We start from the raw sequence: 16,948 nt of genomic DNA, 5'->3' as shown, positions 1-16,948 counted from the left end.
GAAGCATAGGTCTTCTGCCACTGATAAGCTTTACAGCCCACAGGTCCACACTCACCATCAGTACAGTCCTGGCCTGTGCACCCCTCCCAATCCCCTGGAACATACCCATCACCCCACTGCAGAGCCCCCCACACACTACACCAATGCCCTACATAGTCCATCCATTGCTCCTCACACACACCCTGTCCTACAGAAGCAGACCTATACCCTTGCCTGCAGAGGATCCAGGCACCCAGTCTATGCAGGTGGAAAAATTGCCCAAGGGAATGCTGCTGGGTGTGACCAGTCCCTAGGGCAGGCTGCCTGCCCTGACTGAGCTGGATTAAATCAGTGCTCTAGTGAATGGGAGAGACCCTGGGCTAACAGGCCAGGGGAAGAACACCAATGGCATCTGCCAGTGTTTGTGTCAGCACACCTGCACTAAGTCACAATAATGCCTGCCGCCAATGTCTCAGTACTTGGATAGGTCTCACCTCTCACCAAGATGTACCCAGAACCTATCAGGTGAGTCACTTTTCACCAAAGGACTGTTCACCTTTCTTTCTGGTGATTTTAGGTTGCTTTCTGAAATGGGTGAATTTGTGCATGGGCCATTTAAGAGCTGGCTTTTTTCTGCTTGTGTTTGATAGTTTTTCTAAGGGTATTCCCCTTTGTAGTTAATAGGCAGTAAAGCCAGATATTATGACACTCATCTCAACTGTGCTGAGTCCAAAGTATGCTGATAGCAGTAACACTCCTCTGTTCAGGCTCCCCTCTGCCAGCTCAACTTCACATTCAGGGAAGGCTGCATACGTTAGGATTGCTCCCACCTAGCTGTGAAACTCTGTGGCTCTCAAAGGTGGCTGTTTTCTCCCCAGAAAGGAATTTCTGCCTCTTCTGCCTCAGTCAGGACTGTCCTTCATTGTGGGGGTTCTTTTTATCCAGGGATAATTGCTCCAAAAATAGTTGTAACATGTTATATTCATGGGAGGAGGTGAGTTCAGAGTCCACCTAAGCCACCATGTAGAATTCTAGTTTCTATTCTGCCCCTGACTCAAGAAAAGGAAGCCATTAGGGAACCCTTGCCTCTAAGGAATTGAAGGCAGAAAAGCGAGGTTTAAGATAGCAAGATGACAGAATAGGAGGGCCCAGTACTCCTCCTCCAACAGAAACTCTGATTGAAAACCATTAATAGAGGAAAATACCTGTATGAGAGTTCCAAAATCTGATGAGAGGTTACAGGAGCCCTGTGGAGCACAGAACAAGAAAAAACAGATTTAAAAGCATACAAAGGAAAAGTTTCACTTTAACCCGAATCTGGCACTGCTCTGCTCCAAGAGAGATTCTCTCAGCCCATGAACTCCCTCACGGGAGAAAGAGAGAACAAGCCCACCCCAGATATATATATAAAATATGTGTGTCATACACATTTACATAATATGCATTGACACACACACACACTGTCCATTCTCATTATTTTCAGTAGTTTGTGTTCTATAAAATAATCTTCAACACTGAATTAGAAAAAATGGGATCATTGTTCCTAGGGGAAATACAGAGTTGGGCTCCTATAAGTTTCTTGTCAGAACATTTTAATGTCAATCAATCAATGCATAACCTGGTTTTATGTGTGTTTCTGCTTAAAGGCACCTCATTTAATACATAGTTCTTACAAACACTTAATTGCATGGTCTTTAAATGATTAAAAGTCAGGATATTTGGAGGCCACTTGTGTTATATATGTTCATTTGAGGGCACTTGTGTTCCTCAATAACTTAGTCTCAACAGTGTTGAAAACTGCTCTTCCATATAATTCTTTCCCTGTATACATAGCTGACATTTTAAAACTCCTTCTGCAGCATCCTGAGAAACAGAACCCGCCTCAGTTATAAGTTTACATTCATCATCATTTGTTGCCTTTGAAACGTGTTAGCCAGCCAGGACTAGCTAAAACAAAGTTTTGACATTTTTATGACCTGGGTGACATGACGGTAAATTTCTTTGACCTCACAATAACACTGTCCACTACACATTTTATTAGTTGTCATCTCATGAGTCTACGAATTTAGCCACTTTTCCATCTTTTCCATTTCCTTATCACACACTATTGATTACTATAGGACTTTCCAGAGTGGCTTCATATGCAGATATGCAAATTTCCTCTTCCTTTGCCTGGTTGTATCATATTTTTGATTCACTGACTTTGAACTCACAACCAACAGTGCTTTAACTCATAACTGAATGAAGCTTATCTAACAAAGTTATTTTTTCCATAAGGCGCATCACAACCTTCTTGCACTTAGGGACACTAGAAAAATATTTTATTCTAGTGCACTTCATAAATAAATTTTGAAGATATTTACTTATTCTAGTGCACTTCGTCACTACATTTGGCAGTCATTATAAGCACTGAGATCACCAACAAATAGCATATAAATAAAAAAACAGTGGCACTGAATAGAATGCAAAATGACTGTTGTTTATAGTATGAGAGTTGAAACAAAAAGTGAGAGTCTTACCTTGTTCAGCCTCAGCTGGAAATAAGTTCATCAGGCAACTCAAATTTTCCCAGCTCTTTGCATGTCTGCAAATGACTGTAAAAGTGTTGTATTTTGGGGGTGAGAAGTAAATTTTAGGGAGAAAGCAAATTTCCAAGTCTAGAATCACCAAGTAATGGAGCTTCACTGTATACATGTAAATTACGTAAGAATAATACTTAAGATAGAAATAATATAATTAAATGTAAAAATAAAATGATAAAATTCCAAGTGTATAATCCAAAGATTGACACAAAAATGATGGAATAATTATTTAAAGATCTAAAAGGAGCCTAGAATACATGTAAAAGCAAACAATAAATCTTAATGCCTGAGAAGATTGTCCATTTAAAGACATCAGATTTTCCATACTATTGTTTATATGCAATTCAATTTTTATCGAAATCACAATTTGATTTATCTCATATAACTAAATAAATTTTCTGTGCTAAAGACAGACAGTAGAAAAGTAGTTGACAAGAGTTGTTTGATTCAGGGGAGGGAATGGGGAGAGGTTGGTAAAATGGTACAAATTTTCACCTATAAGATGAGTAAAGTCTGAGGATCCAATGTATAATATGATATCTATAGTTGAGAACAGTTTATTGTACAAATGAAATTTGCTAAGGGAGTAGAACTTAAATGTTCTCACACACATACAAAAGATAAATATATCAGATGATGGATATGTTAATAAACTAGGTGGATTGAATCTTTTCACAATGAATATGCCTATCAAATCACCAATATATATATTTTAAAAAAGAATTCTGGTGCCGGCCCAGTGGCCGAGTGGTTAAGTTTGTGCACTCTGCTTTGGCGGCCCAGGGTTTTTGCTGGTTCGGATCCTGGGCGCGGACATGGCACCGCTCATCAGGCCGTGCAGAGGTGACATCCCATATGCCACAACTGGAAGGATCTGCAATTAAAATATACAACTATGTACTGGGGGGGTTGGGGGAGAAAAAGGAAAAAGAAGATTGGCAACAGTTGTTAGCTCAGATGCCAATCTTTAAAAAAAAAAAAAAAGGAAAGAAAGCTTAAAAACTAAAAAACGAAAGAAAAAAAAATTCTCTAGGGCCAGCCTCGTGGCCTAGTGGTTGAGTTCAGCATGCTCGATTTCAGTGGCCTGGGTTCACAGGTTTGCATCCTAGGTGTGGACCTACATCACTCGTCAGCCATGCTGTGGTGTTAGGAGGAGAGACTGGCACAGATGTTAGCTCAGGGTGAATCTTCTTCACCAAAAAAACAAAAAGAATTCTGTGACATTGACGTATCGATTAATTATGAAAGAAGTAAAGTGTGTGTATCATGACATGAATCTTGAGTTGTGGTATAAAATTTTAAAGTCTAATATGACAAATATTCAAAATAGTTTGAATATGAAAATTATGAAATAAAATTAAACCAAATATCAGGGCTGGCCCCATGGCCAAGTGGTTAAGTTCTCATGCTCTGCTGCAGGCGGCCCAGTGTTTCATCAGTTCAAATCCTGGGTGCAGACATGACACTGTTCATCAAACCACGCTGAGGCGGCATCCCACATGCCACAGCTAGAAGGACCCACAACTAAGAATATACAACTATGTACTGGGGAGTTTTGGGGAGAAAAAGGAAAAAAAATGAAATCTTAAAAAAAATTAAACCAAATATCAAGGTGACATTTTGATTGATATTAGATTCTTCTTCCTGTTTTCTTATATTAAAAATTAAAAGGCTTTATTAAAACAGAGAATAGACACTATGCTTCTTTTTTCAATTTATACATACAATACTTTTAACAACAAACAATTCTAAGACTCAAGCAATCCTGTAGAGAGGCAGGCTCCACACAGCAGAGGAAGACTCAGCTCCTCCCCACCCACTTCTTGGATTTTCCTGTTAGTAAGATATTAGCTCTAAAAACTTGTAATCTGAGTTCTGAACTCAAATCTCCAATTCCCAATGGTTTCTTTCGCTGACACCCTGGGGAGACGTCCCCACTCCATGCCCATGGGAGCCTCAGAAATGAGGAAACGTGTCTACAACTGAGCTCATTTGGAAAACCTTTAAGTCATGAGAGAACTCCCTCAGGCTAGGTGGGTGCTCATCCTGATCCCCACAGAACCTCTGGTGAGACAAGACAATGCGCAGTTGCTCTCATTTCTGTTATGAGCTAGTTGGACAATAACTAGACAGAAGGTTTCAGAGCTCTAATTAGAGCAGACAGGCTCTGCGAAAGAGATTTGTGTATGATTTCTTGCGATAACTGAGCCCATTTAATTTTGTGGTCCCTGAATCGACTGCCTCTGTTTTGCTCTGTTGTGGGTTGAGATTAGGCGGCAACTTGGCTTGGGGATAAATTTGTGCATGGTCTTCTGTGTTTAGTTCAGTATGTCAGAGGAAGGTTGATGAAGGAAAGGGTGGGAGTGCAGATGTATCAATCCTACATTCCGAACATATCTGTGATATTTGAGCAATGTTTCACGCTACTCAAAGCCATCTTGAATGCATATGTCATTGTTCATTTACAAAAACCTCTGGAGTACATGTCTCCTAATGGTTAATGTAAAGATCACAAAATTTATAATTATACTTGGGTTCAAATTCCATCTCTTTGAATTCACAGTACGATAGCTTGGGGAACTACACCGAACATTCTTAGCTTGTTTTTATAACTGCGTTATATGTATTATTACCTACCTAAAAACTCCCTTAGGGACTCAGGATAAAGTCTGTAATGTAAATGATATAGTCCCTAATAGATGCTGAATTCATGTTGATTTATTTTATTTTTGTAAAGAGATGGATAGCGATGTAGAATTTAGGCCAGAAAACATTATAGGTTGCTTATTTTATTCCTCCTCAAAAGCAGATGTGAATTTCTTCCTCTTCAATCCCTCTTTGTTTCTACCCTGTAGTCAGACAAGGAAAAAAATGCTGATAGAATTCAATTTTGTTGTAAACTGATCCATGAGTATGTTATTATAAAATAAATAGCATAAAAACAGTATTAAAAGATTTAATAGGGGCCCAGTCTGGTGGCATAGTATTTAAGTTCATGCACTCTGCTTCGGTGGCCCGGGGTTCGGGTTCTGATCCCGAGTGTGGACCTATGCACCACTTATCAAGCCATGCTGTGGCAGGTGTCCCACATATTAACAGAGGGAGATAGGCACAGATGTTAGTTCAGGGCCAATTGTCCTCAGAAAAAAGAGGAGGATTGATGGCGGATGTTAGCTTAGGGCTAATCTTCCTCAAAAAAAGAGAGAAAGATTTAACAGTATGGACAATATAAATAGAATAAAAACAGTATAAACTGTCAATTCACTAAACTGTTTGGGGATTATTGGGAATTATAATAAATTTATAGTGATTTCACTAGTTGTCTTAAATTTATACTGAAGTTACTAGAAAAATAATAACACTCCTTTACCATTTATTTTTCTTTTTATTCATTAATTCATTGGAACAATAAGTAAATATATGAAATAGATATGATGTTTGCCAAGTAACAATCTGCAATATAATAAAAGAGAAAGGCATGCAAAAATAAATATGACATGACGAGACATAGAAGACAGGAAAGTGCACATACCAAGAGGAAACTGAAGAGGGCGTCAATACTAGAAAAACAATCTCAGAGGAGCTGATATGTGAGTAGTCTCTTCCATTCTAACCAAGTTACTGAGGGCTTTTATGTGTGAAGAAATACCACAAAGACCAAAGACACAGGGTCACCACCTTCATGAAGTGGGTAGATGACCAGTTCTCTATGCAAAGAGATATGGGAAAAGGTATTGCAAGAAGCTAGAAAAATTCCTTAATATTTTATAAGACATGGGAAGCCACATCTCATTTGTAATTTCTTGGTTTGCATTGTTTATGGTGAATACTATTGCAACTCTGCATTATTTACTTACCTTAAACTATACAGATCACACATGAATATGTAAAAAAATTGGCCATTAAGAAGGCAATCATAGTGATACAGCTAAGTTGTCCTTTGACCATATTCTTTCCATCCCTTACACATTTTAGAATCTTGCTAAGTTGAGTGCATATCCTTCTACATTGTTTTCTGTGTGTATAAAATTCTTGTTGTAAATATATTTATATATCATATATACCCACATACATAAATGCAGAAATGTATGTTTAATTTTTGCATGTATTTCAATGTTAATGGAAAAATTAAATTCCTGTTTCATTTTTTTATTTGGAGACATTTTATATCAGTTTATATAAATATGCTTTATTTATTCTGAGTGCTTTAGAGTACTCTATAATATAAATATGCCACACATCTTTTAACTTAATATTACTTTATGGATGGGCATTTTGAATGCTTCACTTTTTCTTCTATTATAGGCGCTTTTACAATGAGAATCACTGTGTTTACTTCCATGTGTATATGTGAACGTTATTTCCTAGGATGGCAAGTAGTTGAACTGACCTACCAAAAAATTTTTTAATACGAATGGTTACTATAAAATTTTGCCCTAAAAGTTGGGTCAACTTTCTCTTACAATTGTGCATAAGAGTGCTTTTTAATCCAAACCTCACTAATGCTTGTTATCAACAATCTCAGTATTCTATTGGTTAAAAATATAACATATGGTTTGCCTTATTCATTTTAACTTTTATTTTCCTGAGTGCAATTAAGGATAAAATCTATTTTAAGTGATCGGACATTGGCATTCACTTCAGTGTGAATTTTTTCTCTAGATAATGTGTCAATTTATTTTCTATTGGAAAAAAATATATTTAAATTGTGTAAAGGGACAGAATAAATAGAGTAAAGTTAAAGTGCATGACAAATACAAGAATGTTTAGAAACAAAAATATAGATAAAAGGATATAAAGTTTCATTTAAGGACAAAAAATGGAAAGTATATAAAAATGAATTAACTCCATGAGTATAGACATAAACCTAATGGTAGAATAAGATACGGTTCAGAGAGCTTGTGTCTGGTGACAAATTTTAATTTTCCCTTTGAAGTAAGGGCTCATCTACGAGAGCAAGCATGTTGGAGGGGGGTTAAGTAGGAAGAGAAGGCTTAGACTTGGAACACTTCCTTTATATAATTTAATAATAGGAGCACTTTTTGGCCAGTAATCATGATCAAATTAATGGTGATGGTATTTTCTAATGTTAGATACAGAACAATCCTCATTTTCTCTCTTACATACACAAACGCAAAAAAGACGGTCACATCGTTAGGGCAATTTGTCACTACAGTTAAGAATAAGGTCCCCAAAATCACTGTGTGGACTAGAAACAAGGTCTATCTCTTGAAAATTCTTTGAACTTATAAAAGTTACTTAAATTCTCCAAATATTAGAACGGAGATAAAATTTATGAGTTAATACCTGAAATGTTCTCAGGAAAACAACTGACTCATAGTAAGCATTTAGATATGTTAGCTATTACATTAGTACATAACTTCCCAATAATCTGGTTTTCCTGTACTACTCTCCTGTACCAATTTATATCATGATTCAGAATTGCCATTATCTAGAGTTTCCAAGCTTCCTTGACCTACATATCCTGCTGTCTCCATGCTCAAAAGAGAATATCCATTGCTAGGGAATTTGAAGGCCAATTAGCCAAAGCAGAAACTTTAGGTATGAAATTTCAACAACAGATTAAGAGGGAAAAACACTTTTCATCATTGTAATTCAATATTAAAGTCCAGTATACTATACATATTCTAATCTTTATTTCAATGGACACTGATTTAAGTGTAATTTTTCCTGATCACAAAGACTCCACAATCTACCCATAAATATAGTATTGGATAAAGTAAAAGGTGCCTCAGGAACAGTGTGAATTGTATTTCTAAAAAGAAAAAAAAGGCAAAACAAATTGTCTATTAGGGAAGCAGTATCTTTCAAAATGTTGGTGTAATAGTCTTAAGAAATGGAAAAAGTATAATCAGCAAATCACAGTATGAGGTACACGGAGGGATCAGTCAGTACAGGAGAAGTATGCAAGCAAAGAAAAGGTTATGAATGAAAGCCTGGATGAAGTAGACTGCCTATAGAGTGAACTTAAAAGCAAGTCATAAAGTTGTTTGATGATTTGAATACATGTAAGAAAGAAAGGAAGATCAGAATACATGTTATAATCATATTGTTGTAATTCTGGCCTTCTAAGGTCATGAATAAACACAAATTATGGGGCCAGTGGAGAGTCAAGAACAATGCAATGAGTTGTTCATTTCACGACACATTGTCATCAGACCCACTCTTGTCATATCATGAATGAGTCCCATGTTGGTATGACTGAATATCCTTCTGGTCATTGCACGACAATCAACACATCCTTCCAAATTTTGGTATTTCAGTTTCAAAGATACACCCTGTAACTCAGCAAGTCCCCAAACTATTATAACTAAAATATATATTTTAAAAAATTGAATCTTTTTTCTACTCAAAATCTCCTATCATCCTTCCTGTTTCACTCTATCTTGTATCTTATAACTGCAATTTTCTTACTCAGTCATACAAACCAATGACTCTTAAACATTCTTCAGCTTCAATTAGTATCAGTTTCTTCTCCATGAAAGATTTTGCATTTTCCATATTTCTATATTTAATTCAGATTTTTGGTACCTAGATATTTTCCCTCATTTTGCATCTATAGATTAGCCACATTTTAAAATACAACTTTTAAATAGTATCTGACACTGAGTCAGATGATGCACTAATGTCTATCTAAATATTTACAGACATTATAATTACTCCATAGACTGCAATTCCCTGAAATTTGGCTTACTTATCAGAGGTTTCAAAATTTAAAAGTTATTATTTGTTTTCTTTAGAGGAAAATCCATGAAGAGAAAGCAAAAACATCTGATGCTTACAATGTCAGCATACAAAAAGACAGATGTCCATCCATCAACCTTCATTCTCATTGGCATTCCTGGGTTGGAAGCTGCCCACATCTGGATCTCAATCCCTTTTTGTATGGTCTACATTTTAGCCCTACTGGGAAACTGCTCTCTTCTCTTTATCATCAAGACAGACTCCAGCCTCCAAGAGCCAATGTACCTCTTCCTCTGCATGCTGGCTGTGGCTGACCTTATTGTGTGTACTACAGCTGTGCCCAAACTTCTCAGCCTCTTTTGGTTCCATGACAGAGAGATTCCCTTTGAAGCCTGCCTCACCCAAGTGTTCTTGATTCACTCTTTCTCCACCATGGAGTCCGGCTTCTTCCTGGCCATGGCTTTTGACCGTTATGTAGCCATTTGTAATCCATTAAGACATTCAGCTATTCTGACCCACTCTTCAACTGGGGGGATGGGTCTAGCTATTGTATTCCGAGGCACAGCACTTCTCAGCCCTCACCCCTTCCTGCTACGTTGGCTACCCTACTGCAGAACCAATATTATCTCCCACACCTACTGTGAGTTCATGGCCCTCATCAAGATTGCCTGTGCTGAGACAAGAATCCGCAAAGCCTACAGCCTCATCGTTGCCTTCCTCACGGGAGGAGTGGACTTCATATTGATTATTTGTTCCTATGTTCTCATACTCCACACTGTCTTCCATCTCCCCTCTAAGGATGCCCGACTCAAGACCTTGGGCACCTGTGGCTCCCATGTCTGTGTCATCTTAGTGTCCTACACTCCAGCCTTCTTCTCTTTTCTCACCCACAGGTTTGGACACCATGCGGCTCCACATGTACACATATTTGTGGCCAACATCTATCTTCTGGTCCGACCCATGGTGAACCCTATTATCTATGGGGTAAGGACCAAGAAGATATGGGACCGATTCCCTAAATTTTTCATTTTTTCAAAGTCTCTGAAATAAATCCTTTTTATTGCTAAGTAATATCTGAAGAAACATTATATTTTCTATTTTTAATGTGTGGTTTCTTCACCAAGATCCTTTTTAATTGTCCAAAGTCTAAGGTTTGTCTATGAGAAGTAACTCATCCAAAGATATATCCTACATTGTAACAATTATTACGTTGATGCAGATATATTAACAAGGTCTCTTTGTCAAAATATTAAAATAACATTTCCTAAACAAAAAAAAAATTAGAATCATCTGACGCTAAAACAGAGAAACTTTAAATCAACATGATCTATAATAGCATATCTTTGGTTTACAATTTGAGACGTACTATCAGATTTAGAAATTTCCCTTCATTTTTTCTCGGTCCTTCCTTTTTGACTAAATGTCCTTCTTTCTCAAGTACAGACTGCAACACTTTCCTAGTGAAAGACTCTTGGTGCTAACTTCTCTGTTATCTGTTCATCTAAAGTTTTTTTTTATTTCACCCTCTCTTGAATTATAGGAATACTTTTCTAACTATGCAATTCCATTCTCCAGTTATTATATTTCTGTAGCCTTTTGAAGTCATTATCATACACTCTTCTGCAATCTATTATTACTTTGAAGAAATCTATTATTCGCCAAATTGTCATTAATTTTAGGTAATCACCTTTTCTCTCTATCGTTAAATTCTATTACTTTGTTTGGTGTTGGGTAGTTTCACACGAATAAATATCATAGGTAATTTGGTGAATGATAAAACTCAGACACGAAAAAACACTATAGAAGGCAAAACTGTAGTGGGCGTAGTGTTTAGGCATCCATGTTTTAACGTTCCCTAGGTAATTCTTAGATGTAGCTAATATTGAGCTGCAAGTGTGCAAACTAAGACACAGAGAAATTAGTTGATCGTTGGGAAAATATTTCAGTCAAGTACTTCAAACGTCAAGTTAAAACTTAGAAAAGAATCGACATTTATTAAAGATTTACTAGATTCCAAGCTCTTTATTGTGAGTTTTGTATACATAGTCAGTTAAATCTCACAATTATTTTTACAGTTAATTATCATAAATACCCTCATGATAAATAGCTCAACAAGCTTGTGTTTAATGGTTGGTGAGTAGAGAAGCTCAAATTTGAAGTCTGTCTAGCTCTAAAGTCATAATTTTCCTATAATTTCACAATGATCACACAAACAGCCATATCTCACTGAATAGGGCACTCAGGAACACAGCTCCACACAGGCGTAGGTATAAAAATTCTTGCTACTGTTCACCCCATCCTCCATAACCACCCTTGATTTAGATTCATTTAGCCAGTGTTTAATTATTGATCAGAATTCACTGGGGATACAGAGAAGCCTAAGGAAAGGTTTATAATTAGTTTTAGGACCTCAGAGGTACACATAATATATATATCTTTTCTCTCCCATATGATTCCTGAAAAGATTGAGATTAAAGAAAGGTGTGGCAGGTGTGAGTTCAAATATCACCTTTCTTAGGGATGAAGATTGTTTTGGAGGAGCTAGTTGTTAGAGAGTCAGTGAACACTATAACTGAACCCCAGAGTTAGGCATATATTTCTAATCAAAACAGGCTTACCATGTGGAGGAGCATTGGAAAACACATGACTACTTTAGAAAGTTTCACTCCAGGAAATGTCTGTGTGCTGGGGTGAGAATGTCTTAATTAAACCTACTCAGTTTATTTTTACCGAATTTTCAAACGTATAGCTTCTCCTGAACACGTAGCAAATAAGGGTGTGGAAAAAGGGTGGGATTTACAATATATGAACATGAAGACTAGGGTAGAAACATTTCATTCCAGTAGTTTGATAAAGTTGATTCAGACGTATAAATATTTCTTTTCAATATAATAATATCTAAAACTTATATAATGCTTACATTCTCATAGTCCCTGCTCAGTTCTTTACATACATAAGCCCATTAAATTCTCACCAAACTAGACAAGAATTGTAGCATTAATATTGTTATTTTACAAACAAGGGAACTGAGGAATACAGAAGTTAGTTGACTTTCCCATGGTCACAGAGATGGTTAAAAGTCAAGCCAGGATTTGAACCTAGGATGTTTGGCACCAGGTCTGCATTCTTAACCACTACACTTTATCTACTTACATTACATTATGATATATCAATGTGACAAGTGCTATAATGGAAGTAAAAAGTAGATAATCAGTCAAGGCTAATTAGAAAGTTTTGAAAGTTTAGAAAGTCAGAAAACAGTCCAGAAGATAAGACAGTAGGAACATCAGGTTGCTAATGAAACAAAGTTACCTGTGGATTAGTTCGAGTCAGATGTGTGCGTGTGTGTACGTGTGTTGGGGGGAAGATGGTATCCAGTTTTGAGTTAGTCAATACTGCATTCAACTGTCTCTCTTCCTAAAGATTATCCCATTTTTTCCATCCATCAATTTGGTTAATAATCAAGTCCTGACTTTTCAGGATGATAGTTCTCAAACTTTAGAAGGCTTGAAGCCTCATAAAAATGCAGATTGTTCAGGCCCACTCTAAGATTAGCAGATTCAAAAACTTCTGTAGTGTATCCCATAAATAAAATCTCATTTGGTTTTCATCATCATCCTGGATATTTGTGATTCAGTGGGCCACAGGCCACACTTTGAGAAATACAGTTGTAGGAAGTTGACAATAGACACATAGATGTCCTTCCACTCAGAGGATACAAAATGATTTAAAATTCCTACCTAGACTTACAGTTTTCACTAAGGATATAGAAAGAGTGTTACCCAAGACTTTATGAGAAAAAAAAACCAAATCTGCTGGATAATCAAATACCTACCATTTTCTTGAACCTGTCAAATAACTAAAAGCACAGAGCAACTGACTAACCAAAAATCTAAGCAAAGATAGGGAACTCCCAAGAAAGATGGAACACAAGCCTGTGCTTACCAGGGGCAGATGCCAGATGCCAAATAAACTAGTAGAAAGAATTTGTTTAAACCATTAAATAAATTTCTCAAAGTGAGAACATAGAATGGCTGGGAGTCCTGTGTGTGACACAAAGGAGAATTCACACCCACTCAGGTTTTTCTCCCTAGACCTGGACCAGGTACCCATGAGAAAGTCTGAGGGCAGGACTAGAGGCCTGAGAAGGCCTTCATCATGGAACAGACCTGGTAGAGGGAATAGCAACTTCTGTAGACCGGGAATGGCACTTCACCTGGTTCTTTTCCCTTAAGGTACTATATCCTTCAGCCACTGAAGGCAGAGCACAAGTGAAGCCCCCCTGATGCTGGGGGAAGGGAGCAGAAACAAACTGTATAAGCCCAGACTGAGGTGGGTACATCAGAAGCTTCCCACAGCACTAGGGGCTGGGCAGAATAAGTAAGAAGGCTCAGAAACACAGCACTGCCTTAGCCAGGCTGAACCAGCACAATCGGTAATATAAGATCCCCAGCTCCTACATCCAGACTAGCTGGGCTCAAATAAGGAGTAACAGTTTTCTACTCCTGAGAGAGTGTCAAGAACCTGGAGAGTGGCCTTATCTGCGGCATTGGAACAAAGGGATGATCTAAAGCTGATAGTGTGGTAGTCATTAAGAAAAACATTCTGACTCATCAGCCCAAACCCTGAACACAAGGTAAAGTGAATGTGAATCTTGTGATGCATTCAGTGAGGACATTTATAGCAATAGCAGGAAGAAATGTATGACCTGAATAGTCATTTACCTACAAAATCAGTTGAATCTGTATTTCGAAGCTTTCTAACAGAGAAAATACCAGGCTCATATGGCTGCAGTGGTGAATTCTACCAAACTTTTAAAGACTAAATACCAATTCTGCACAAATTAGCCAAATCATATAAATGGAACGAACACATTCCAAATCATTCAAGATATAATCGGGGCCATATAATTAGAGTCCATTTCAAAGTAGAATAAATGGATATAAAGAGTTGAATTCAATGTCACAATAGAGTTGCAGGAAAAACCACTTGTACCTATAAATACGCAACATAAATATTATTTTAAAAAATTTTCAAGTTCAAGGTGTGATGTGAATTAATACAAACTCCCCCTAAGAATTTATGATATTGTGTTTTCTGTTGAAATAAAAATAAGTAGGATATTTTTTCTAAAGTGCATTTGACAGAATATGAGTGTTAGGGATGGTCTAAGGAGCATTCTGAAGCCAATATCATCTGGAAGTTTCAAACGAATATTTGTTTATTAGAAGCTCTGAGAAGTCTTGCAATAACAATATAGCTGAAAACTTAGTTTTGTTGGCCAGGATTTTCAAACATATTTTCCCTTGAATCCTTTCTACAGATGATGTCAACACTGCCACATAAAACTAGAGAATGGTGAGTGATGTCACATGGAGCTAGAGTTCCATCTTAAACACACACACACACACACACACACACACACACTTGGGTAATACTGGACTTGGAACATCACTAAGACTTCCAACATTTTATAATAGTGAAACTCCTCTATAAATTGGCAAAAGAAGACACAGAGACAAAACTGTTTGAAAAAGAATTGTTAGTTTGAAAAGAGGTATCTGTTGGTGAGGTTCTATACATACCCATCCATCAAATATGTAACACAACACAGCTTTAAAACAAAAATGACTACAAATTTAACAAGATCTCCAAGTTTCTGCAATTGCATTCACGGTGGAAAATGCCCACCTTTCTGACACGACATATTCACAGTGTCAATTTCATATCTTCCAACACTAACATGGCAAAGTCAAGAATAATATTCTTTTTGATGAGGAGTCCAGGCATATTGGAAATGTTCCAGAACATACTATTTTGGAGACAAGTACGAGTCAGGATGATGCACTATTTTTGTTTACAGCAAGATTTGCAGGGCTTTGTAGATTTTGTTCATTTGTTTGTGTTTTCTTTTCTTTCTGGTTTGTTTTCATTTAAACTGACAGTGACTATGGAATGTGATGTGCTCAGTTGTAATGGAAGCAGAACAAAGAATTTGTTTTCTTCCATATGAGAAGTCCAAATTATTTCCAAACGATGGGAAATTATAAAATACCTTTATTCATGCATTTGACATGGGCTTAACTTTCCATTTCTGGGTTTGAGAAGGAGGCTGTCATGCCTCCCCTAATATAGGCCTGCTTAACTTCTACATGTTCTCATTCTATTCTGAAGACAGAGAGTTAATGTCACTCTCTTCTTTAATTTCACTCTACTAGAGCTATGTTTTTTTCTTGGAAAATACTTTCAGCACCTGTTCTCTAATCTGTTTAGTTCTGACACCATAGATTATAGGGTTGAGAGCAGGTGGAACGACTATGTAGAAATTGGCCAGAAGGATGTGGATGTAGTGTGGTATATTCTGGCCAAATCTATGGGTCATGAATGAGAAAAATGCAGGGGTATAGAAAACTAACATGACACACACATGAGAGCCACAGGTACTGAGTGCTTTGAGCCGGGCATCATGGGAAGGCAGCCGAAAGACAGCACGAAGGATCTGAACATAAGAAATGACAATGGCTATGATGTCAAACATCAGGATAGAAATGGCACATAAGCCATAGATGATGTTGACCCTGATGCTGGCACAGGATAGGCGGGCAATTCCCATGTGCTCACAATAAGTATGAGGGATAATATGGTGTCCACAAAATGGTAACCGTAGGATGAGTAGAACAAAGGGTATAACAAAAGACAAGGGCCTCAGTAGGATTACCAATGCAATGATGAATACCACCCTATTTGTCAGCACAAGTGTGTAGTGAAGAGGGTTACAGATGGCCACGTAGCGATCATAGGCCATGGCCACAAGCACAGCTGACTCCATGCCAGTGCATAAGTGGATGAAGAACATCTGGATGAGGCAGCCCTCAAAAGTGATTTCTCTCAGGTTGAACCAGAAAATGCCAAGCATTTTGGGAATGGTGGATGTGGACAGGCCCAGGTCAATAGACGACAGAATGGCCAGGAAGTAGAACATGGGCTGATGGAGGCTAGTCTCAGTGTGAATCACAGAAAGAATGCTGATATTCCCAATTACAGCTGTCAGGTACACAGCAAAGAAAGGGAAACCCATCCAGATATGCATATGTTCCAGTCCAGGGATCCCCCGAAGGAGGAAAGAGTAGGGATGAAATAGGGTGGTATTAATTAAGGCCATCCTTCACTGAGTAGTTCTCATCCTTGCTTTGTGCACAGAGAAAATGAAGAAAATAGTGAAACTTCTATCATATTTACCCATATTGCTGCATCACAGAGACCTGATAGCATAAGAAATTTCATTGTTAAATGTGTCTGCAATATGTCAAGGTACTTCATCAAATCCATACAATTAAATTCAATATTTTAGTTCAACAGACATTGCCTGGGTATCTACTACATATGTAGTATGTAATGCTAAGACTGATCACAAAAGATGAATTAGAGAAGGTTTCTGTCCTGATGCAACTTAAAGTTTTAGTGGTTGAAACAGTTATACAAATCATCCATTTAAATTAGTTAAATAATAGTTAAGATAATATTATTCCTGTGCTACTTGGATGCACAAAATATTTCCCTGAAAATCTTGATCATTATTTTATAGAAAAATTATTTGACTTATGACTACATACTTGATGTAAAAATATGAAAATAGCTTAAACACGATGACTGTCATTATGAATTTGCATGCAACACATTTC

At 37.2% G+C, this 16,948-nt stretch overlaps 2 protein-coding genes across 2 annotated transcripts; one reads left to right on the top strand and one right to left on the bottom strand.

The window, feature by feature from the left end:
* Positions 1-9,332: 9,332 nt before the first annotated feature.
* LOC103554034 (olfactory receptor 52D1-like) lies at positions 9,333-10,316 on the top strand. The gene has a single exon (XM_008524851.2). The coding sequence runs from the start codon at positions 9,333-9,335 to the stop codon at positions 10,314-10,316; it is 984 nt and encodes a 327-aa protein (XP_008523073.2).
* A 5,170-nt stretch (positions 10,317-15,486) lies between these two features.
* LOC103554026 (olfactory receptor 52E1-like) lies at positions 15,487-16,431 on the bottom strand. Its single transcript, XM_008524843.2, has one exon. The coding sequence runs from the start codon at positions 16,426-16,428 to the stop codon at positions 15,487-15,489; it is 942 nt and encodes a 313-aa protein (XP_008523065.1). The 5' UTR covers positions 16,429-16,431.
* Positions 16,432-16,948: the final 517 nt, after the last annotated feature.

The sequence above is a fragment of the Equus przewalskii genome, chromosome 6 (assembly GCF_037783145.1).
Source record: "Equus przewalskii isolate Varuska chromosome 6, EquPr2, whole genome shotgun sequence".
Taxonomy (NCBI): Eukaryota; Metazoa; Chordata; class Mammalia; order Perissodactyla; family Equidae; genus Equus; species Equus przewalskii.
This window is presented reverse-complemented; position numbering and strand designations above follow the sequence as displayed.

What these genes read in the sequence shown, in the direction of transcription:
- LOC103554034 (XM_008524851.2), top strand. Translation starts at nt 9,333, where the DNA reads ATGAAGAGAAAGCAAAAACATCTGATGCTTACAATGTCAGCATACAAA.
- LOC103554026 (XM_008524843.2), bottom strand. Translation starts at nt 16,428, where the DNA reads ATGGCCTTAATTAATACCACCCTATTTCATCCCTACTCTTTCCTCCTT.